The following is a 23,837-nucleotide window of genomic DNA, read 5'->3' on the forward strand; positions in this document are numbered from 1 at the left end:
CCGTTCTCATGATCATTGCAACTCCACGAGGTGAGATCTTGTATGGAACCCCAGGCTGAAGGAGATTGACAGTTATTTTGTGTTTCTTCCATTTGCGAATAATCGCACCAACTGTTGTCACCTTCTCACCAAGCTGCTTGGCGATGGTCTTGTAGCCCATTCCAGCCTTGTGTAGGTCTACAATCTTGTCCCTGACATCCTTGGAGAGCTCTTTTGTCTTGGCCATGGTGGAGATTTTGGAATCTGATTGATTGATTGCTTTTGTGGACAGGTGTCTTTTTTACAGGTAACAAGCTGAGATTAGGAGCACTCCCTTTAAGAGTATGCTCCTAATCTCAGCTCGTTACCTGTATAAAAGACACCTGGGAGCCAGAAATCCTTCTGATTGAGAGGGGGTCAAATACTTATTTCCCTCATTAAAATGCTAATCAATTTATAACATTATTGACATGCGTTTTTCTGGATTTTTTTGTTGTTATTCTGTCTCTCACTGTTCAAATAAACCTACCATTAAAATTATAAACGGATCATTTCTTTGTCAGTGGGCAAACGTACAAAATCAGCAGGGGATCAAATACTTTTTTCCCTCACTGTAGGTGCACTGTGCAGCCGTTTACTTCTAATTTACATTTCTCTGTTTTTTTTTAAGAATACAACTTAGCATTACAAATCTTAGTACTATGCTATAACACAATATAGGATCCTAATTCAAATTGGATTATAGGATGTCTATGGTTATTACCTTATCATAATCCAACAAAACCCATTTTTTGCAGGGATGTGAAGTAGTGTTGTATTGTTTTTGTTCAACTGCAGAGAATGAGAACCAACAGTGTAACAGGAAGATACTGTTTGTGTACACTGAAGTGGCTGGTTGACCAATCACCAGTAAATAGGTCACTTAATAGCTTCAAACCATCCTACAAAATTATATTTTTATTCCTCCACTGCTACATATATACATGATAAGTTATCTGCAGGTGTCACGATCGTTGAGAGACGGGTCAGACCAAGGTGCAGCGTGATATGCGTACATCTTTAATTATACGAATAAACACTTGACAAAATAACAAAACAACGAAAACGTGAAGTCCTATGGGCTATACACACAACAAGCCTAACAGGAACACAAACAAGATCCCACAACTAAGGTAGGCAACCAGGCTACTTAAGTATGATCCCCAATCAGAGACAACAAGCGACAGCTGCCTCTGATTGGGAACCACACCCGGCCAAACATAGAAGTGCAATGACATAGAATGTCCACATAGAAATTCCCACACATAGAATATTCACACCCTGACTCACCAACTAGCCAACTCTATGTCAGGGCGTGACAGCAGGTGAAACTGTTGTGTTAACTTGTAAGAATATTTGTGTGCAGCAATAGGATAGCAATGGGTAATAAGTTGGTGTGATTCAATTAAGCATGATTTTTGTTGCCTGCCACATTACAGAATAGCTTGATTATTGTAGCTTGATGTCAGTTGTTTACGCATTCACTCATTCTCTCTCTCCCGCTGTGTGGGGATGTGTGTTGGGTGGGAGTGTTGAAGACAAAGGAAGTGTCTCCATCTGTTGGTCGTTGAACAATACTACATCAAGGGAGCCAATGCAAGCAGTGAGCAACTCTTTTTGCAATCATATGAATATCTGTCATGAGTTCCATCCTTAAGGATCTCATGTTAACAGCATGTATGTCAGATTAACAAGACAGTGTTCCTTGATCTCTGTGTTTCACACAATGTACCCATCAAAACCAATGTTTTTTTCTGTCATTAGTAAGCTCTGAGTTTGGATGTTTTAACGAGATAGGATGCATTTTATGATTAGAGTGAGCTGGGGGAGAGGTTCAGGAATTCACACAGTGATTCTGGTATGCACAGTATCTATATGTGGAGAGTAAGTGGACAATGTGTTTGCATTCTCAACGTCCTAATATCTTTTCATCTTCTAAAGTCATTGCGTATTCATGATCGTTACTGATAAAAGCAGTGGATGATTTTGATGTACTGTAGCTTCTGACAGATGTCTCTTTGATAAATGAGAGATGAGTTATTGTTTGAAGTGGACACCTCTGACATAACTCTGTATGAGGGGAAGCTAATCTCCTGGAGTATAAGTGTATCTCCAAAGATGCCTGGCATTTTAATCAAATGCTTTTGGATTTTATTTTTCTGCACTGTCTTGCCTAGAATCAAGCTGTATGTCTCCTACAGTCTAGGTCAGCTGTTGTCCAATAACTATTCCTGGAATCAGCAAGTTGAGCTGTCAGTATTCACTCAAAGTTGGATCCAGAGCTGTCTCCAACATACTACAGAATGTAATTTTGCTTTTAAACTATTGTTAAAATATAGTGTCTTAACATGTCCATCTATTTGAATATAAGATAACTAAAACCCATTTGCTATATCATCTATGCTAAAAGTGTTACCTCTAATGAAACAAAGATAATAGACCAGTATGATACTGCTTTGCAGTATTTAATTATAGTTTTATAAGTAAAATTGATTTGTACTGTATTTCATTGTAATGCCATTTTCTGCTTTTAAGTAGAACATCTAAGCATGGTGGTCAAACTATAGCACAGGGAATGCTAACATACAGGTACGTACAATAGTGTAAGCAGGCATGTATCTTTGCAACAATAATTACTGTATACTGTATCTACATTCTATGCCTGAGTTATTGTAATTCTAAACATGAATTACAGCACCATCAGCAGAAGATGCCCATATCTCTATTCTTCTCTCTTGCCACCAACATCACGACTCTTAGCTCTTAATTTGTTAACTTGGGATTCTGCTATGTCTGCCCGCTGCTATGTCTGCCCGCTGCTATGTCTGCCCGCTGCTATGTCAATTGGCCAAATTGATACTGGTCTGCTCCTCCTGTAGTTCACAGAAAAATAAAGAGACAGATAAATTAGAAGTGGTGAACAGTTGTCCTATTTATCTAATAATAAAATGTACAGTCGTTGCCAATAATATATTGTACTCACCGCCTCCTCACACTGCCTTTTGTAAGCTTTCACCCTCAGCTGCAGCTTGTTGACCAAGTCCTGCAGTCTGTCTGCATTCTTCTTGTCTTCCTCACCCTACAAACCCAGAGTTATTCATTACTCTCATATTTTATCATGATTTGGTGCAATTCAGGAATAAGCAACCAAACATATTTTACCTGATATGCGAGCTCCTTCACCTTTCTCTCATATTTCCGCACACCCTTCATGGCTTCCACACCACGTTTCTGCTCTGCCTCCAGTTCATTCTCCACCTCTCTAACCTTGAGTATAATTGATTAAGAATGAATCACAAACTAAGAGAGTGTGAACTGGAAATAAAACATTTATCTTTATCCTTACATTTACATTTTAGTCATTTAGCAGACGCTCTTATCCAGAGCGACTTACATTAGCAATTAGGGTTAAGTGCCTTGCTCAAGGTCACATCGACAGATTTTTCACCTAGTCGGCTCGGGGATTAGAACCAGCGACCTTTCGGTTACTGGCACAACGGTCTTAACCACTAAGCTACCTGCCGCTACCTTACCCTGGTCTCTAGTTTCTGGAGCTCTTTTTTTCCACCTTTCATGGCTAACTGCTCAGTCTCATCCAGACGCTGCTGCAAGTCTTTAACAGTGACCTCCAGGTTCTTCTTCATCCTCTCCATGTGAGCGCTGGTGTCCTGCTCCTTCTTCAGCTCCTCAGCCATCATGGCAGCCTATCGATAAATCATTTGTAATCGATCGAGACATTGTTTGAACGGACTTCATTTGGACTGAGATTTACACTGAGTTCGGACTTACATCTATAATAGCCTTTTTAGCTTTCTCATCTGCATTTCTGGCTTCTTGGACTACATCTTCCACCTCTGATTGCAGCTGAGTTATGTCAGACTCCATCTTCTTTTTTGTGCTGATGAGACTAGTGCTCTGTTAAATGAGTAAAGAGAGAGGGTAACAGAATAAATTAAATTCATACATTTCACTTAAGGCCACATTTTTTATTTGCTTATGGGGCCTCACCTGAGAGTGCAACAGGTGCATCCTCTCGCTCACGTCGACCAGCTCCTGCTCGGCCAGTTTACGGCACCTCTCGGACTGCTCTAGTGCTGCCTTCATCTCCTCAATCTCTGCCATCATCAGTGTATTGCGGCGTTCTACAATGGCCAGCTGTTCCTTCAGGTCCTCCTGCCCATGGAGGGCATTGTCCAAATGGACCTGAGAGTCCTGAAACAGAAAGGTCATGAATAAGTCCAATACCTACTGATTAGAACTTTGATAGAGATGGTGAGTGTTATGGTTTTTATAAAATGAGTTTCTGGAGTCAAACACTAACTTTGAGCTGGCCCTGGATGTTTCTGAGCTGCTTGGTAGCATCAGCTGCTTGGTGGTTGGCATGGCACAGCTGAATCTCCATCTCATTTAGGTCCCCTTCCATCTTCTTCTTGACTCTGATGGCATCGTTTCTGCTGTGGGTCTTAGAATCTAGAGCACTCTGCAGGGTGTCCACAGTCCTCTGATGGTTCCTCTTCAGCTGGTCTATTTCCTCATCTTTCTCTGCCACCTTTCTGTCAACCTCTGACATGATCTGGTTCAACTCCAGTTGAAGGTGGAGCATCTTGGCCTCTTCATGTTCAAGGGAGGACTAGAAGAAGACAGGTGCACAGAACAGAAACATTTGCGGTCATATTCAAATTTCAAATAATACATGTGGGGGAATGCACAATATGTGTGAGAAAAGGGCGAACCTCAGCTTCTTCAAGAGCTGTTTGGGTGTCCATCTTGTCCTGTTCAGCTTGTTTCGCTGCCTTTTCCAGTTCATGGAAGGTCTTTGCAGATTGTCCCACTTGTTCAGTGATATCTGTTATCTCCTCTGAAAATTGACAAAACAATATGTTTGTTACATGCAGGCCTATAAGCTGCCTAAAACACATCATACATTCTATGAGGATATGTTGTTTTGATTTTCAAGGGTGATGACTATCATACGTTGAAGGTTCTTATTCTCTCTCTTCATGTTCTCTAAGTGATCCAGGGCTTCTTCAAATGAGTTTTTTATCTTGAATAGCTCTGTGCTCAGAGACCTGAACTCCCTTTGTGAGCCGTCCAGCTCAGACTGGGTCTCTTCATACTTCTGTTTCCATTCAGCAAGAACCTGATGTTAAAAAAGATCACATGAAAGTCAATCCAATTGTTGAGACTGAACCACACCACAGTCTTTAGTCATTGAGACACTAAATAAGTCAATAGGATTACTTTGTCAAAGATCCTCTGTTTCTTGTCCAGGGTGACAATGGCTGAATTGGACCTCTCCATCTCGACCATGAGGTCCTCCACCTCTGCTTGTAGTCTCTGCTTGGTCTTCTCCAGTGAGGCACACTTTGCGTTCATTGCCTCTGTCTGCTCTTCAGAATCCTGGAGGCGCTGGGCAAGCTTCCTCCTTAAAAGGGAACACACAATAGTAAATCAATCAATTACTGTATGTTGCAAAATAATATATGTTTTACCCATCAGCGCACTTATGTGTTATTAGGATATATTTGCTGTGGTAGTTCTTACTTAGCATCCTCAAGTTCCTCAGTGCGCTGGATGGCATCAGTCTCATACTTGGTTCTCCACAGAGCTACCTCACTGTTGGCCTTGGACATGCTCCTCTGCAGCTCAGCCTTGGACTCCTGCTCCTCCTCATACTGCTCCCGGAGCAGATCACAGTCATGGCGGGTTGATTATAAACCATGGGCCAGGGCATTCTTAGCCTAAAGCCAGAGACAATTCATAAATTTAGTCTTAGCTTATATTGTCATGGTGAAATTACCATGGCTTGTAATTGGCAAGAGTTTGTATAACCTTAACTTCCTCCTCCAAAAGTCTCTTCAGCTCTTCAATCTGTTGACTGCACACTAGTTTCACTCTGGTCAGCTGGGACACAGTTAACTCCTTCTCCTCAAGCTGGCGTGTGAGCTCACCTATTCAAGGTATACAGTAAATGTAGCACATTAGCAGCGTAGTTCTCAAACTATGTATCAAGTCCTTGGTGTCCTTCATGTACACAGGAACTTACCTGAAACTTACAATTTTCTGTTTGCAAGCGAGCATTCAGGGCAGTGTAATAATTTAGAGACTCATGGGCCTCGTCACATTTGTTCTTGTACTCATTACTTTGGTCTTCAAGAGTTCTGCACAGTTTCTCAAGGTTGGCCTAAAATATAAAAAATAAAAAGCTAATGTTAGCCACAACAAATTGGAATTCGTAACATATAATACGTTTAGCAAATTCATAATATATTGTACAAATTGCAATTCGTAACATATCACAATTCTAGGCTAGGGGTTAGGGGTTAAGGTTCGGGTTAAGGTTAGGGTTAGGTTAAAGGGTTAAGGTTAGGGGAAGGGTTATCTAACATGCTAAGTAGTTGCAAAGTAGCTCAAAGGTTGCAGAGTTGCTAATTAGCAAAATGCAACCTTTGGATTGCTAGATGTTCGCATTATACGTCCACTCGCCCCCAACCACCCATCCACCCACCCACATAATCTACGGATTGCTAGACGTTCGCATTATACACCCACCCGCCCCGACCAACCACCCACCCAACCTACTTTTGTTTTTTGCCTTAAGCAACCTTCTGTCTTATGTAACCATACCAATCGAAACATATCATCCTAATTTGAACGTCCCGGATTTACGTTTACTATATTACCGCTAGTCTATGAGACCAGGCTGGTGAATCGTGAATTAGTTTATTTTGTATGTTGAATATCAATATGGTCAACATATGTTGAACCTACCTTGCTTTTGAGGACACTCTCCACGTTGCTGGCCAAGTCATCAATTTCCATCTTGTATTCACTTTTCTCCTTCTCCAGTTTCTGCTTAACTCTGTGGAGGTTGTATATTTGTTCTCCCAGTTCTGCCACGCTATCTGCCTGATTCTTGCGGAGAGCAGCAGTGATTGACTCATGCTGCAGGGTTGACTCTTCGAGAGCACGACGCAGCCTCTGAAACTCACTTTTGCGCTTCTTGTTTGCCTCAATCTGGGAAGCAGTGGCACCACCAGCTTCTTCCAGTCTCTCACTGATCTCCTCAAGTTCCCTGGAGAAATCAGACCTTTGCTTCTCTATCTTGGCCCGAGCAGAGCGCTCAGCTTCGATTTCCTCTTCGAGTTCCTCAATGCGAGCCTGTGGTAAAAATAATAATTCCATCAGAATTTTGACAAAAGTTACAATGTATGCATTTAATTTATTTTCACAAACCACATACCTGAAACTCCTTTATTTTCTTCTGAAGTTGAGTGCTCAGTATTTGTTCATCCTCAAATCTACCTTGCAGGTAACTGAACTCTAAATCCTTCCTGAATTTGATTATTCATTATATGAAAATGAGTTGATGCTCCATTGTTTGTGCTGTTTCTATCACTTTCAACTACTACTCTATAAAATGTGAATCAAGAGTTTAATCTCCATAAACTCAATGATCATTTCTAAATTACTTTTTAAATCGTTCATCCATTTGTTGTCTTTCATTCTCCAGGTCCATAACATTTTCCTGTGACAGCTTGAGATCTCCCTCAAGTTTTCTTTTGTCTCTTTCCAAATCCGCACGCACCTTCTTCTCCTGCTCTAGAGATCCCTCAAGCTGGAAGGAGATCATAGTCCAGAACAATCAATGACTGTGGGAAAATCTTGAAAGAATGCTAACAAAAGACAAAAGTGTATAAGTCACTCGATGCTTACATCATCAACCTGTTGCTCTAGCTTGACCTTTGTCTTAGTCAGAGTGTTGACTTTGTCCTCCTCTGCCTGGAGGTCATCCAGGGTCTGCTGATGCACCTCTTGCAATGCCTTGATCTCCTTTGAAGACTTCAGAAGATTTTCCTCTAATGTGGTCAACTCCTCTGTCAAATTTTTCACCTGTGTTAAAATAACGCACACAAAGTTACCGTCCATTCATTGTGGTTATGACATTTAAAGGCATGGGGTGATGTGCTTATCAGATGCCCTCACCTTATTTTCTGTGGCATATTTTTCCTTCTCAACCTTGGCAATAGTGAGCTCCAGGTCATCTATATCCCCTTTGAGCTCGGAGCATTCATCCTCCAGTTTCCTCTTCCTGGCAGTGATCTCTGCATTGATCTCCTCCTCTTCCTCAATTCTCTCAGAGAACTCCTTGGTTTTTGCCTCTAGGTGGATCATGCTCTTGATCAACCCCTCACATCTCTCCTCTGCATCAGAGAGGTTCTCTCTTTCCTGTTGAAATATGAACAAGTAGCATACCTTAGACAATAAACCAATAGTAACAGGGTTGCTGCTACTGCTTATTATCTATATTGTTGCCTGGTCATTTTATCCTTACTATATGTACATATCTACCTCAATTACCTCGTACCCCTGCACATCGACTCGGTACTGGCACCCTGTGTGGTCCCGTGTAGCTCAGTTGGTAGAGCATGGCGCTTGCAACGCCAGGGTTGTGGGTTCGATTCCCACGGCGGACCAGTATGAAAACATTTATGCACTCACTAACTGTAAGTCACTCTGGATAAGAGTGTCTGCTAAATGACTAAAATTTAAAAATTTAAAATGTATATAGCCAAGTTATCGTTACTCATTGTGTATTTATTCCTTGTGTTATTATTTTGTAAGTAAGCATTTCACTGTTAGTCTACACCTGATGTTTACGAAGTATGGGACAGATACAATTTGATTTGAGTTCATTGGATTCAATTAAAGTTTGGTACTTCTTGAAATGTTAATATGTAACCCTCATAGAAAGTGCTATATATTTATAAGAACCATGCAACATCTACACACATATCTAATATAAAGCATGTTCTTAAAAACTTGATAGAAACCCACCGCTTGAATCTGGAGGTAAAGGACATTCTTCTCCTGAGCAAGGACCACCATCTTCTCCTCAAGTTCCTTCCTCCTGGCGTCTGACTTTGCAAACTCATCTTTGACCTTTGAGAACTCCTCTTTCATGTTCTGCATCTCCTTCTCAGCCTCTGCACTTCGCAACAGGGGCTTGATCTTGAAGTAGAGCCTCATCCAAGGCCAGTTCTTCACGTTCATGAATGACCGGATGTTATATTGAATTATGAAAATGGATTCCCTATGTAGTGGCAAAAGAAAGATCCCGTCATTTATTGAAGTTCATAGGACCTGTACTGTATGAATTTTTCAATTACAGAAATATGTTTTTTAGACCTTTTCTTTGACATCTCCTTGAACCTCTGCCTGGTGATGTAGCCCCTGGAGACAGCCTGGATGCGAGTCAATAACACTGCCAGGCGCTCATCTCTCATCTCCTCCAGCAGACCTAACAGGCCAGCTTTAAAGAACACCTAATATACACATACAAACACAAACAATGCAAGTATTATTCTGAGTTGGTGCACCACTGTCTGAATGTACACTACATATCACTCGATAACGTCATGCCTATAGGTCAGACCATAACATTGTTTTGCCTTCACAATACCTTAGTGTATCCAAATTTGTACTGGGCGTGGTCCACATCGATGGAGGACAGTAGCTTCTCTGATGCCTTTTTGCTGTCGATAAACTGCCCCTCGGAGATAGCACTGGCATTCAGGATTCTGTATCTGTTGGGGAAACAGTCCACATTTATCCTTGAGCTCATGTTTGTTGAATCATTTTTCTTATAGGTAACAGAGATCAATGAAGGATTTACCTCTGCTTGAAGTCAGCATATATAATCCTGCTTGGGAATCCCTTCCTGCAGATTCTGATACCCTCCAGCACACCGTTACAGCGCAGCTGATGCAAAACGAGGTAGTGTTCCATGGCCCCTACATGGAAAGGCATAATTCTGTCAGGTCAGGCAGCCTTGAGAGCAAACAACCCACATTACATATTTCAAACTTTTACATACCTGGTGTTTTGGTCTCGTTTGGGATGATGCATCTCACAAAATGGGGATGTGTGGACCTCAGGTTAGACATCAGCTTGTTGAGATTTTCCTGAGGGAAGGTTATGAAGTGATAAAAGAGCATGAACAAGCAAAACAATGCTCACTGAATTGTGCATAGAAATGTTCTAAAGTCTACATACGATCATTAGATCGATATACATTTTCATAAGAGTAGGGGGAAACAGTTTTACCCTGAAAAGTGCAGAGACAGTCTGGAAAAAGGACCCCTTCTTTTTTGCTCCTTTTTGGTTTCTATCAGCTACAGAAAGAGAAAAATAAAACAATTGTATTTCTACTCAAGATCATTTTTCACTGATGTCTTAAAACGCTGATGTAAACTCACCATCAACTAAGACAAACTTTGCAAACAACTGAGACAATAGCTTCAGGGCAGCTTTTTGGTACAGTTGTACCACAGTGTCATTCAGCGGGTCCTTGTTCTTCTCCAGCCAGCCACCGATGTTGTAGTCCACAGTGCCAGCGTAGTGAACCAGGGTGAAGTGGGCCTCTGCTTTGGCTGTTCTTCCCAAGATGCTGGTCATAGAGTTTGTTCTTGAAGGAGCAGTCTGTTGCCTTTGGAAACATGCACTCTTCTTCAAGGATGTAGAAAATACCCATTGGCTGTGGAAGATTTACAGTGTAAAATGTGTTTATAAGAACCAAGGTATAGAACTTCATTGTTTTGATCATGTCTGTCTACTGGATTTCAATATTATGCTTGTAAACTTTTTAATTACTGTCAATAAAAATGTTTTTCAACTCTGTCCTGTTGATCCTAACTTATTTAATCAATTAACAGTTAGACTGTAAAGAGTGACTTAAAGGTATGCTGAAAAGGTCACAGTACCTTCTCAATAAGCTCAATGAAGGCAGCCAAGTCCATTCCAAAGTCAATGAACTCCCACTCTATCCCTTCCTTCTTGTATTCCTCTTGTTCCAACACAAACATGTGATGATTGAAAAACTGTTGCAGTTTCTCATTAGTGAAATTGATGCAGAGCTGTTCCAGGCTGTTCATCTGCATGGTTTACAAAATATAATTAAATAACATACAATAAAGGATTACATTGTTGTAAATGTGTTTCAAATGAGGAGTCCACTCATACCTCAAAGATCTCAAAGCCTGCTATGTCCAGAACGCCAATAAAATGCTGCCTGGGCAATTTGGTGTCTAGCTGCTGGTTTATTCTGGACACCATCCACAAGAACAGTTTTTCATACACTGCCTTAGACAGGGCACCCATGGAGTTATTCACCTGCAAATGAGACAAAACACATTTTAAGGACAATGAAAATTGGTGAGAGTTGGGCGAGGGTCACTCATGTCTGTACACACTCTAATGTAGTTTGCATACCTGCTGAACTGTCTGTCCTTTGGTGACATATTCATTCCCGACCTTCACTCTGGGATAGCACACAGCTTTCAGTAGATTAGCAGAGTTCAGGCCCATGAGGTAGGCAACTTTGTCAGCTACTATTGAATACATGAGACAAAAAAGATGATGAGTGGATTCTGGCTGTGGATAAGTGAAGATTTAATTAGAATTTCAAAATAAGTAAAAATCTAAGACTGCTCACCCTCAGTGCCATCAGGCTCTGCCTGTTCCTCACACTGCTTCTGCTTGAACTTCATGTTCCCATCATGCATCACAGCACCAGTCAGTTGGTAGATCCCACGTTTTTCCTCTGCATTGAAGCCTAGGATATCAATGGCACTCTATTGGGACAGATATTGGAGCTCAGTCAAACATATATAAACATTTCATCAGTCCCTAAGACAATCTTATACAGTACAGTTGAGGGTTTTCTATTATGTTTTCGATGTATTTATTTTCCAATCTGTGTGGGTAATTTACACATATGAGATATAGGGTACAGGTGGACTCACATCTGTGGCCATGAGCTCTTCTGTGTCATTGATGCTTTGCACCTTTATTTCCCCCTGACTGATGAAAGGGTAGTGATATGGGTTGGTGGTGATGAGCAGCATCTCTGGTGAACATGATAGAGAAGGTGTATATTTACCAGTGGGGGGTTACATTGGTGTTGGAGGCTGAACTCACAGTACATCACTTTTTTTTTTTTTTGCAGTTCAAACAACAACAAAGTGGCAACCTACCACTGTTTTTGGTAAACAGTTGAGGGATGGGGCTGGAGAAATATAACCACTCTCAAATTCATAGACAGAGCTACGGATGTGAGGACTGACTAGGCTATACAGTTTTTATTTACAATTACATTGTTTACAAACAATGGAGTAAAACAATTTTATATTTGGGGTTCTGATGGGGTAAGACAGTTGACCTAAGCTCATGAGTCATTTATTCTTCAAGAACCAATGGGTACATATCATTAATTTTAAAGTACACAAATGGATGTAGCAATCTCAGATTGCCCCCTTAAAGTAACCAATACCTTTGTAGTCCAAAACTACAATTACTGTGTATGGCTTTATATAGATCCACCAGGCAGCATTACTCAACCTACCAATTAATTCAGGCTTCTTATTGGACATGATCTGATAGAAGATGTGATAACTCCTTTCTGCCAGGAGCTGAAACGTTACCCTGGATTTTTCCAGAAGGTCTAAAGAAGAAAATCAGAGAAATAATCAAATTACATTTTGTTCCAATCCACAGCAATGGCCTTGCATATTTAAAGAAAATAGACAAGCAAACTCACATGTCTCAATATCAGCTGAGGACAGCTTCCCCTTTGTGCCAAAGTGGATGCGGATGAATTTGCCCTGTAAGTTTTCCAAATATTACATTGTTTTTAAAAGGTCACATTTCAGCTAAGGTGTTTGGTTTATAATAGCCAGCCACCACCTCTGGGTTGTAGACTGGGAGCCACTTATAGGGGTTCACAGTCACACAGAACAGCCCAGAGTAGGTCTGCAATAGGGGAACAACTCAGGTTATGTCATTGATGATCTAATTGAACCCATGAAACTAGTTTGTAGATGTTTCACTGACAATGCAATTAGAAGATGTACGTATGACTGAGTTGAAATGTAATCTGATCTGTGTCTGCTTACATAGATCATCCAGGCAGTGTAGCGCTCCTTGAGGTTGAACAGCACGGCTGGCTCATGGAGATGGGTCAACATGGCCATGTCCTCGATCTTGTCAAATTTAGGAGGGTTCATGGGGCTGATGTCATCCGGATTCACCGTGACAACCTGCAACATAATCAAATAAAGGGGAGGGCAGTTAGGGGAGGCAAGTTTCCATTCAAATAAGGAACCAGTTGTATTGATTACATGCTAGAATAATAACTGGATGAAACTGCATTGAAATCATGCCACGGTGGCATAATGAACTTTTTATTTAGCATCCAAAAAGGCTTAGAAATGACATGCACTCTGAATTTCAGTCACTCTCATATAGTAAGTAAAATATATCATGCTTTCCCACTGGGCAAAAACTGGTTGAATGTTGTTTCCATGTCATTTCAACAAAAAACGTCAATGTGATGAAGTTGAATCAATGTGGAGAACTGATTGGATTTGAAAAAAGTAATCAACGTAAGTGATTATCGTTTTTTTTAACCCAACTTTTAACCATGGTGGAATGTTTTGTTGTTTTCACTTTGAATTCCCGTTAGCTGATAACTCAACCAAATGTAAATCAAAACTAGACGTTGAACTAACGTCTGTGTCCAGTGGGTTAGAACAGAGCTACTATGGTCAAACATTCTAGAACATTTTATATGTACTCACCCTCCCATCCTCAGTCTCCATTGTGACCTTGGAGATGTCTTGGCTCTTGATTTTGCCTTTCACATACTCTACCTTTAGATCTGCCACAAAGCAGGCCGTTTTGGCATCAAATGGTTTGACCTGTGCCGCAATCCTCTCCCGCTCCGGCTTGCGGAGGTACGAGGCAGCCACCCCAAATACTTCCATCTCAGCATCACTCATTTTCTAAAGCTGTGTAGCATGGAGACAATTGATTATACATCATATGCTTCATATTGATCTGTAGGTCATAGATTATACAATAAAAACAAATAATTGCAGAAATTCTCTATATTCCTTGAGAAGATCCAATGAACATCAAAGGCATAAATATATGATTTGGTCCATTCTTACCTGAGTGTTGCAGCTACAGGGAAAAATCTATGATCACAGTAGGATGGCAGAGACTGTATTGATGCTATCTCTCTATGGATGCACCCTCTATTGTTGTTAAATGTTTGCTGTCTCAACAGTACGCCAAAGACATACCTCAAATGCCCTGCTATCATCACACTAAGAATACTTTTTATAAGGGATGTTTTTTTCTATTTGCTTGACAGCTTCTCTATATTTGGATAGAGATCAAATCTGGCTCAAACGCCACCGTGGAAAAGTCAAGTATGTCCATTTCGTATTTTCAACTGTCTATCTATAGCTGTATTGTGTCACATTTAAATGTTTTCAATTGTAATCCTGTAGCCTGTCCATTAAAAAGCAATGATGGCTGAGGACGGCAGCTTAGAGGGCTTTGGGTTCAGACACGACATTCCTCATTTTCTGGGATCAGTGAAGATTAGGTCTGTTAAGGCATTGCTCAAATTCTGGCATTGGCTGACTGGGATCACGGTCGATTAGGGCTCACTGGGAGGGCATGGTCCGATACAGGCTGGGGTTGACAGGCGGCAGTTAGTACGTTCCAGACAGACAGAGACAGGTCCGTCTGCTGTGTTCCATTGCCATTCAAATACCTGAGACGAAGAGATGTTATCAAAACCTTTTCAGTTTTGCTTTCAAGACTATTGACCCAATGCTAAACTGAGGTAATGTTACTCTATGAGATTGGATTCAGTCACAGGGACCAATACGTAAATGTGCCATAAAAAAAACATACCGACACAGCACATTTGACACAGTAATTCTGAACAAAAATTATCTACAACACTGATTACCAGAGGCCTTTGTCGGCCTTATAATGAAGCACGCTGAAGCAATAAAAGACTTCTCTGACAATACAAACATCTAAGCTGCTTCCAATTGTGATGATGTTACATGTAGTAAACCACTTTACAGATGACCTGAACACATCTCATACAAAAGCAGCCCATGTCTCATCATGTCTTCCAAAAATTCAGGCCTCCGTTTATGCATGGCTGAGAGAGCATTCCAAATAACAGGGTTAACAATGAATCCCAAAAAGCCCTCCAGATCCATACAAAATCCTGAGTGGATTTCTATTAATGTTCCTCAGTTGCCCATGTCAATACAGCACAAGTATGTGTTTCAAGTGTACCATGCGATGCCAGTGCTGATAGAGGGCTTTGGCAGGGCTATATAATGTTATGTTGAAAAAGTCATCCATTTCATCTATACGGGTGCATTCCAAGAATGCAATGGCTAACAATATATTCTCAATGCATTCATAGCGCTGTAGATGTTTTTAATTGGTTTATGTTCCATTTATTCCTGTGTGTGGCAGTGTGCAAGAACAATTCTAAATTCTATTAAATAAAATGTAAACTGACTCAAATTAAAACTTATTTTGAAAACAAAATTGACTGATAAGCTGTGGTACATTTTGAGCACAACATTATCTCTGGTCCAGGGTGTTATTGTGCATTATTAAAGGAACGGTCACTAACGCCCTGGACCAGAGCTAGCACAAAATATAGGATCATGCCATCCCTTTTAGAGAGACTAGATCAGGTGTGTCAAACTCATTCCATGGAGAGGCTTTTGGTTTTTCCTTTCAATTAAGCCCTAGACAACCAGGTGTGGGGAGATCCTTACTAATTAGTGACCTTAATTCATCGATCAAGTACAAGGAAAGAGTGAAAACCCACAGATACTCGGCCCTCCGTGGAATGAGTTTGACACCTGTGGACTAGATAGCTCAATTGGTAGAGCATGGCGTTTGTAACGCCAGGGTAGTGGGTTCGATCCCCGGGACCACCCATACGTTTAAAAAAATGTATGCACACATGACTGTAAGTCACTTTGGATAAAAGTGTCTGCTAAATGGCATATATTATTATTATTATTATTATTATTATAGATGCTGCCTCATCATCATCAGGTAGTTTAGTTCAGACTGTTTGTCTGATATCATGCACTCCTTTGGACAAGCTCCTAACAGCACGTCAGTTAGAATGTAAACTGACTAGCATAGAAGTGCTGTGGTCATAATCATGACCCTCCACAGCTCCCTCTAAAACTCATGTGATGTCACATGCAGTCGACAATAGAACGGCAACGCCTGCATTCTTTCTTTCAAATTCCTTTATATCTATTGGTGAACTCAGCTGTGCACAATGCTAAACAATTTATTTAGACTTACATTCTATGCATGATCCTATTCCACCATATAAACATGTTACATATAACATGTATCTGTAAAATGTCCAATGAATGTGTGAACTGTCTCCAAGGAAAGAGTCAGTAGAGTTGTACTGTGTGTGGGCCATTCATTTTCATAAACTATGACACAAGCTGGCACTGCATCACATCCAACCTAATTGGTGTTGATTTAATATCCCATGAATGTAATTTGAAGGGCTGGCAACAGTTGTGGGTATAATTGGTCATGGGCAGGGCTTATGCTGACCTCTTCCGACACGTTATAGTAGAGTATGTACATTGACTGTGTACAAGACTGTGTCAAGGACACTGCGAGACTGTGGGAATTTGAAGTCACAGTACGAACGAGAGAAGAAGCAAGGAGACAATCCCCATTGGCTGGTTCTGTCTGAGGCAGACGGATGCCTGCCTCTGGTGGAAAATTGATCTGAGGACGGGTGCATCTGCCTGGGATTAGAGGGTCAACGGACAGGAGACAGGAGGCCACAAAATAAAAATGCCGATAAACACTGCTAGTCTGAAAGGACACCCAATTTTAGGGGGACTGTTTCAGACAGACAGTACATCCACAGGGAGACACTCGTTGTATCATCAAACTCAGTTCTCCAGGGAAGAAGTGTACAATGAATTATAAGGCACAAGGGAGTCCTGTCCAATGTTGTAAAGAGAAGGGCATGTACTGTCAGTGGGACACAACAAATCAAGATATGGAATGGTTCAGTGGGTGAATTCATAAGCATACAACATAAAAATCGGCGTAACCGAATTCTCATAAAGGATCATTTGTTACTCTGACAGCTGAAAGGTGATCTCTCATCTAGAAGAGTATTTCTTCCCAGTCATCACAAACCACCAACCGTCCAGGAATGAGTCGGGAGCTTTGCCGAAGAGTGCTGAACAACTTCTGTGCTCTCTCTAGTAATCAGGTTACCAAGGGGGAACTCAACAGGTGTTCTGGCCAAAGAGACGGTCAGTTTGCAAGGATATTGAGAATTCATTTATATGTATTATAAAAACAAATATTATAAATTATGAGTGTGTGTGTGTGTAAATTCATTGAAAATGACATGCTACTATGAGATAATCATGCATCTATGGCTATGACCAGATATAGAGGCTCCGGTGATGACCATTTATTTGCAGAACAATGGGCCCAGTCAAGACACTGGTCTGGCTGGCATATCAATAGCAACATGATTACAAATAAAGCTGTTAAAATTAATTATTTACGACAGTGCTCTACTCTTGACAACTCAAATGGCACCATATGAATAAGCTCAAACTTTGACCACCATGTGTTTTCTACTAGGAATAGGCTAGTCTACAATATGGTTGCACAAAGTGAAGCCCTGATACCTGCATGGTAGCCTACGACTACATGGGAAGCAAAAAAAAATGAACAGACATACAGTACATAACTGCAAGTTCAAGTTTAATCAATTAAACGTTACTTTGGAAATTCTGTTGAAATATGACTTTGATTTATGGATAGTACAAATTGAGTAACCAAATAGTTATTACAGTGCATAAATGTTTCTGGTGTCACTGAGAAGAGTCCAGGTATTGGGCCAGACTTAATAGCGAGGCTAAAAAGGAGAATTAGTGTAAACGAAGTAAAGCAGAGCTGTAACTGCACAACGACAACTATTCCTGTTCCTTTTCCATTAGGAGTGCCCAAGGGTAAACACTGGAAACCTTCAGTTCCTCAGTATTGATTTCCAAGGAATATGTGTATGTGACCAATAAAATGTGATTTGATTTCCAAGGAATACTTTCCACCTCCATTTTAGCATAGTTACATTTGTTGAGGTACTTGAAATCAAGTATTTCTGTTTGGCTCTCATATTTTACATCGAAACAATTGTATTTCACACCGATTGAAATAATGGGCAAAGCAGAAAAAAGAAACACTGAAGCGTTGTCCACCCCTATTTGCAAAAAATCCCTTTAAATCATCTTAGACATAAATATGATATTAGAGACCATGTTAAATGGTGAACAGCAAAAAGGGAATGGTAAGTCGTAGACATCTGAATTCCATTAAAAGCTGTACTCCAGATAATATTCCATGTCATTGACATAACATGGCAGTGTTCAGTCCTGCTGGGTCAGGGGCTGCTGGGCCAGAGGCTGCTGACAGTCTGAAGGCTTTGAGAGAGGCACACAAGTTCTCCTTCATCTTACCTCTTAATTCAACTTCTTGTACTTCCTCATGTGTGATGCAATGGAAGAGGAAATCTCAGCGCTCCTCTTGTTCTGTCCAAAATACTCCTTGAATTCTCCGTCTGGACCAACCAGGTACATGATGATTGTGTGATCAACCTGCAATCAAGAATAAAGGAGGTTTCGTTTAGATATCAATTCAGCTGGGAAAAGTGGGAATTCCTACTTTACTATGAACCAATGAGAGTTATGAATAAGGGAAGGATCAGACGATGAACTCACAATGTAGTCGTTGTCTTCATCCTTTGGTCCCTGGCTGTAGTAGACTCTGTAGGCTCGAGAGACCTGGTCAATTTGGGGCATTGTCCCAGTTAGGCCAATGAGCTTAGGGGAGAACTCTGGGGATAGAGGACAGAGGAGGAATGTTATTGTTCCACCAATGTGAGTCTAAGTCCCCCTTTTACCATAACATGGAAGCAACAGTAGTTAATGGCTTGTTCTCTTTACCTTTCACATATGTCCCCATGGCCTCAGGTGTGTCCCTGTCAGGATCAATGGTGATGAGGATGGGGGTCAGGTTTGGAAGAGACTTTATCCTGTCTGGGAAACATGGAAAGACATGGTGTTAATCACAACATATCTTCAGTACATCCCTGGGTTCTAGCATTAACATTATGCTTTGTGAAGACATTTGATATGAGTGACTGACTGGTTACTCACTCAACCATCTAATTGCCATGACATTCATAATAATTCACATGACATATGATGCATCATAAAAGATGTTTAAAATAAAACACTTTACCTATTTCATCCACCACCTCAATCATTTTCTCGATTTCATCAGGACAGATGTCAGGGCAGTGTGTAAAGCCAAAGTAGATAAGGACCCACTGGCCGAGGAAATCCTCACTTTTACAGGATTTATTATTCTGATCCACAAGAGAGAATGGACCGCCAAGCGCTGGTTTCCCCATTGACTTTGTCCTTTCTCTTTCAATCACTGCAGTGCACATGTAAAAAAGACAACATGTAAAACAGATTGTTACCAACATGTACAGACACTGATGATTATCTCCAGGGGAACTTCAGTTCGGAACATAAATTAATTTGTGTAAATCCACTGTTGGATGTAGCCTACTGCATGATGGTGAGTGCACCGAGAGGTGAAATGTCCTTACATTCTTCTTTTTCCTTCTTGAAATATTTCATTCCGGCAAGGATAACACCCCCAAATGCAAATGTTATTGCTAATGATTTCCAAGTCACTGGCTGCAGAGGATAGATGGATGGAGACAGGCAAAGCAACAAGGTTAAAGACAAAGCAAAAGGCTGTGTGCTTTGTTTTATCCATAGACATTAAAACCAGGTTTTATCAGGTGCCCCAGATGATTGTACATATCAATCCAATTTGTAAGTCGCTCTGGATAAGAGCGTCTGCTAAATGACGTAAATGTAAAAAAGTTAATCAATCAGAAATTAATTGATACATTACATACCCCTGTCTTTTTGGTTTTATCACCAGAAGGGGGCGGTGGAGGTAAAGACGAGAATGATCTTGAGTCGTGAAAAGACAACCACCGTGATGTCTTACAAATCCAACTCCCGCCTAGGTTTACCTGTGCAGCGCATGAATACACACAATATGTTAACATAATGGATAGGTACAAGGTACAACGATATCTGTCTTCAAGCTGTTAGTCATTCCGCGAACACATTTGATCATAGTCTGAGTGTTGTGAGCCGTGCATGACCTACCAGCCCGTGTACTGTCCGTGGTGAGAGATCTGTGTACGGAGAGACAGTCATTCTCGATAACGCGCGTGTAAAGCTGCATATTGTGCTCACACCTTGGTGCGAAATCATACGATTTAACAATCGACATCTCAAAGTCTGATACGATATTAGGCCCACTGCCATGATGTTGAGCTAGTTTGTCAAGAACTCAATGCGGAAGTGGTGGCAGAATTTTACACAACGTGAATCATGAAGGTAAAAACGCATACAAATTCCTGATCTTGGATCAGTATACTATGTACAACGATGCTCATTGACCGAGTGGCTCGCAATATCAACCATTTAAGCTGACCCTGGACCTGCCGGCGAACATAGTTATTTCTGGCTGTTAGAACCGGAAATTACGCACCCGAGTCCTTTTTTTTGTGTTATGTGGTCTCTGGGCGCTATTGACATCTAGCTATCGTAAAATACAGTACAGTACATTTACTTTTTTCATTGGCAGTAGCCTACTTCTGCTGCCAACTTTAACAAGTTAAGAGCACCAAACACAAAATGAGTTTGATTTAGCTATAGCCTACATTACTTTTAAGGCATATCTCCTGTATCTATCGAGGCCCAGTGGTGCTAAATCAAAATACCAAATTATTTGGAGCCTTGAGTAGGCTACAGTACATGCATTTCTTTCAATTTAGATTTCTGATGCAAAAAGAAAAAATTATACAAAAATTCCATTTAGATTTCTTATTAAATTGCTTTATTTTACTGTGATTCCACCAGATATCACCACAAGTGCAATGGGTTGCCTACAACAACAAAATGGTCAGAAAGAGAAACCTATGATTCCAGTAAAAAAGGAAAATGTGTCAATCATATACAATATATATTCTAATTTATGACATTTGGTCACTTATTTGGATGTCAAAAACACTGCTGCTAAACCATACGTGTCTTTTTAAACAATGCATCCGTGATTTCACTGACTGCCGGCATTGGCTTTTTATTTACAAATGTACACATTAGCAGTATTCCATACTGTAGAAGACTCTGTAGCTAGGTCATATCCTCTTGTAAATGTTCCATCACGCATGAGATGTTGCTCACTCGTCACTGGACTATCTTAATGAATGGATATCTACAGTGCAGTTTTACAATGCGAGGGCCAGCTGGTCCTCAGCTCCTTGTTAATGTAGTAGTACAGCCAGGCCACAAAGGGGAAGATTGTGATGGCAACAGCAGCAGACAGTCTGAAAGCCCCAATAGAACTAATAGAAAATAGTTACAGCAGTACAGATATCAGTGATGTACAACAGAGTGTGAGACTTTTAAAATAAGGTATTGCATGTTGGGATAAGGTCCAAATCTATGTCGAAAGTCCTTACCTTCCAGAGTGTTGACACAGGAGAAGCCAGACAAGTATCAACATGAGACCAGAGAATTCCCTGGGGATAGAGAGAAACAGGTGTGACCAAAAATAATAATTGAACACAATGCTCATTTAAACAGAAAACGATTGTGAGACTATACCTTCCCTCCTCTTGCTGGAAGATATTTGTGATGCCCTCTTTATACAGAGTCCATCCCATCATGGAAACAACAGCAGTCGAAATAAGCACATGAAGTTGAGCAATTCTCCTCCAAAGTACTGTCTCTGAAAAACAGTCTCTCAACCGTTTAAACATTCAGAGGGAAGTGCATGCAGGCTCATGCATGAATATTTCTAGCTTTTAACTACACTGTCTTGATATAGCCACAATACACTAAACAGTCAATGGCCTTTTTCACTGGCCAAAATGTTAAAATGGAAATGTTATTTATTAGGAAAAGTAGTCAAAAGTAAATGATGGAACTCTATTAATCCATAATGTCCACATACCTGTTAAATGTGGTTTAATGCCAATCAATAAACACAGATTTGCTGGAATAGCATAGGCAACCTGGAGATAGAAAAGTGGATTACTGTATAAAAAAATTAAAAAAGCCCTTTGATAATAGTAATTCATTAAAAACATTAAACGAAAAAAAAAAAAAGCGTGATCATACCATCCATAATACTGCATCCGGATCGTTAATCTGTGCCAATAAAAAACACAAAGGATAAAACATGGGATTTACTCAGTTGGGCCAAACATTCAGAGACATACACCATGTTCACGCATTAAATTACTCTGCTAAATCCATGAGTTATCAACAGAAGCAGATATGCCTACAGGTCATGCCAAATACAGTAGGCTATAGATACAAAGTATCTCAAACAATGTAACGAAATAAGGGAATCACTTGCCTGCACATAACTTGCTAGAGCAAAGAACAATGACATGCATACATTGCAAACTCTCCAAATTATCAGAGAAAAGTTCGTTTTTGTGCACTCAATTTTACTAGGTTCGTCCATTGTCACGGTCTATAACTACAGAACCAGTTTCTCGTAATCAGCAGTTCAACAGCAAACTTTCCTCATGGACGTTGAACCATAAACTTTGCGTTGAATCCTTTTCCGTTAATTTTTAGCGTGAGGTTTGGGATATGAAGTTTCGACAAGTGAACATTTATAGGCCCGATTGCGAAATCGCTAAGACTCGTTGTTTTCTTTTTCTTTTTCTGAAGACTGCTTTCTGAATATAGATGAATGGGGAAAACGATTGCAAGCTACCTATGTGTTACTGTTACATTAAATATTAATTTGGCTACTTTAAAATAAAATAAACTATGGACAGTATTACACACTACTTTAAGGTACGTAAACTGATTTTAATCTGTCATACAGTGGCGGCTGGCCGATAGAGGGCGCTAGGGCGCCGCCCCCTTAAATAAAATTATTTTAAAAAATAAAATAAAAAATAAATAAAAATAATAATAATAATAATAAAAACATCAGTATGTCAATATTTGTGTGTTTGAAATATGGAATGCACACAGTAATATGTGTAAGATATGATAGAAAATCATATTCGCAACCTTTCCTCTGCCTGTCAAACGCCTCGTCAGCTCTGGGCGATACAGAAAGTGCCCCGAGGAGGCGGGTCTACGTAGCAGTTAAGCCAATTGCTAATTTAAGATATGAATGTATGACATAAAATGTAGCTAATCAGCGATTTTAATTCGAATCCAAGGAGGGCGATTATTTTATCGCCCCAAGCTCGCCCCTGATAAAATAAGGACCGGGCTCCAGTGGCGCCATTTTTACTAGACGACAATGGCGAGCGCAAACGTTACTCCTCCAAGACCCAACCCTAACTCGGTCAAATCTCTCCTCCAAGATCCGTTTGAGAGGAGAACTTTGTCAGAGAAAGTTCGGGTGAAAGAGCTGGGCCCAGATCAACCTGACCTCTCAATCAGACAGCAGGCTAGCGAGAAAGGGAAGCAGTATATGCGCGGCTTCTCCCGTAGCTGGTACACCAGGAAGGCTTGGCTAGCTGGGTGCACTGATGCTAATGCTTTATTTTGCTTTCCGTGCTTGCTTTTTAAAACGACGGGGTCAGATTCAGCATGGACAGGTACCGGAGTGAGGGATATGAAGCACCTGTCAGAGAAGGTAAAGAAACATGAGAACACCAGGGCACACATGGACAACTCTGTAAAGCTAGCTGTATTAGGAAGGGTGAACATTGCTACGCAGCTGGATGACGGCCACAGGATTGCGGTGAGGAAACACAATGAGGAGGTGGATAAAAACAGGCACATTCTATC

At 40.6% G+C, this 23,837-nt stretch overlaps 2 protein-coding genes and 1 pseudogene across 2 annotated transcripts; all 3 read right to left on the minus strand.

Annotated features, from left to right (window-relative positions):
- Nucleotides 1-1,184: 1,184 nt before the first annotated feature.
- On the minus strand, nt 1,185-11,924 carry LOC121560431 (annotated as a pseudogene).
- Nucleotides 11,925-12,717: 793 nt separating this feature from the next.
- LOC123484788 (myosin-3-like) lies at nt 12,718-13,921 on the minus strand. The gene is made up of 3 exons (XM_045215513.1): nt 13,656-13,921; nt 12,972-13,115; nt 12,718-12,828 (listed from the first exon to the last, which is right to left on the minus strand). The coding sequence occupies exons 1-3, from the start codon at nt 13,854-13,856 to the stop codon at nt 12,718-12,720; spliced, it is 456 nt and encodes a 151-aa protein (XP_045071448.1). The 5' UTR covers nt 13,857-13,921.
- A 3,741-nt stretch (nt 13,922-17,662) lies between these two features.
- On the minus strand, nt 17,663-22,197 carry LOC121566554 (protein SCO1 homolog, mitochondrial). The gene is made up of 9 exons (XM_045215514.1): nt 22,191-22,197; nt 21,675-21,709; nt 21,530-21,589; nt 19,910-20,029; nt 19,592-19,682; nt 19,216-19,413; nt 18,918-19,010; nt 18,693-18,808; nt 17,663-18,569 (listed from the first exon to the last, which is right to left on the minus strand). Exons 1-9 carry the CDS (start codon nt 22,195-22,197, stop codon nt 18,435-18,437), a joined length of 855 nt encoding a protein of 284 aa, XP_045071449.1. The 3' UTR covers nt 17,663-18,434.
- Between the last annotated feature and the right edge of the window lie 1,640 nt (nt 22,198-23,837).

The sequence above is a fragment of the Coregonus clupeaformis genome, unplaced genomic scaffold, assembly GCF_020615455.1.
Source record: "Coregonus clupeaformis isolate EN_2021a unplaced genomic scaffold, ASM2061545v1 scaf0461, whole genome shotgun sequence".
Taxonomy (NCBI): Eukaryota; Metazoa; Chordata; class Actinopteri; order Salmoniformes; family Salmonidae; genus Coregonus; species Coregonus clupeaformis.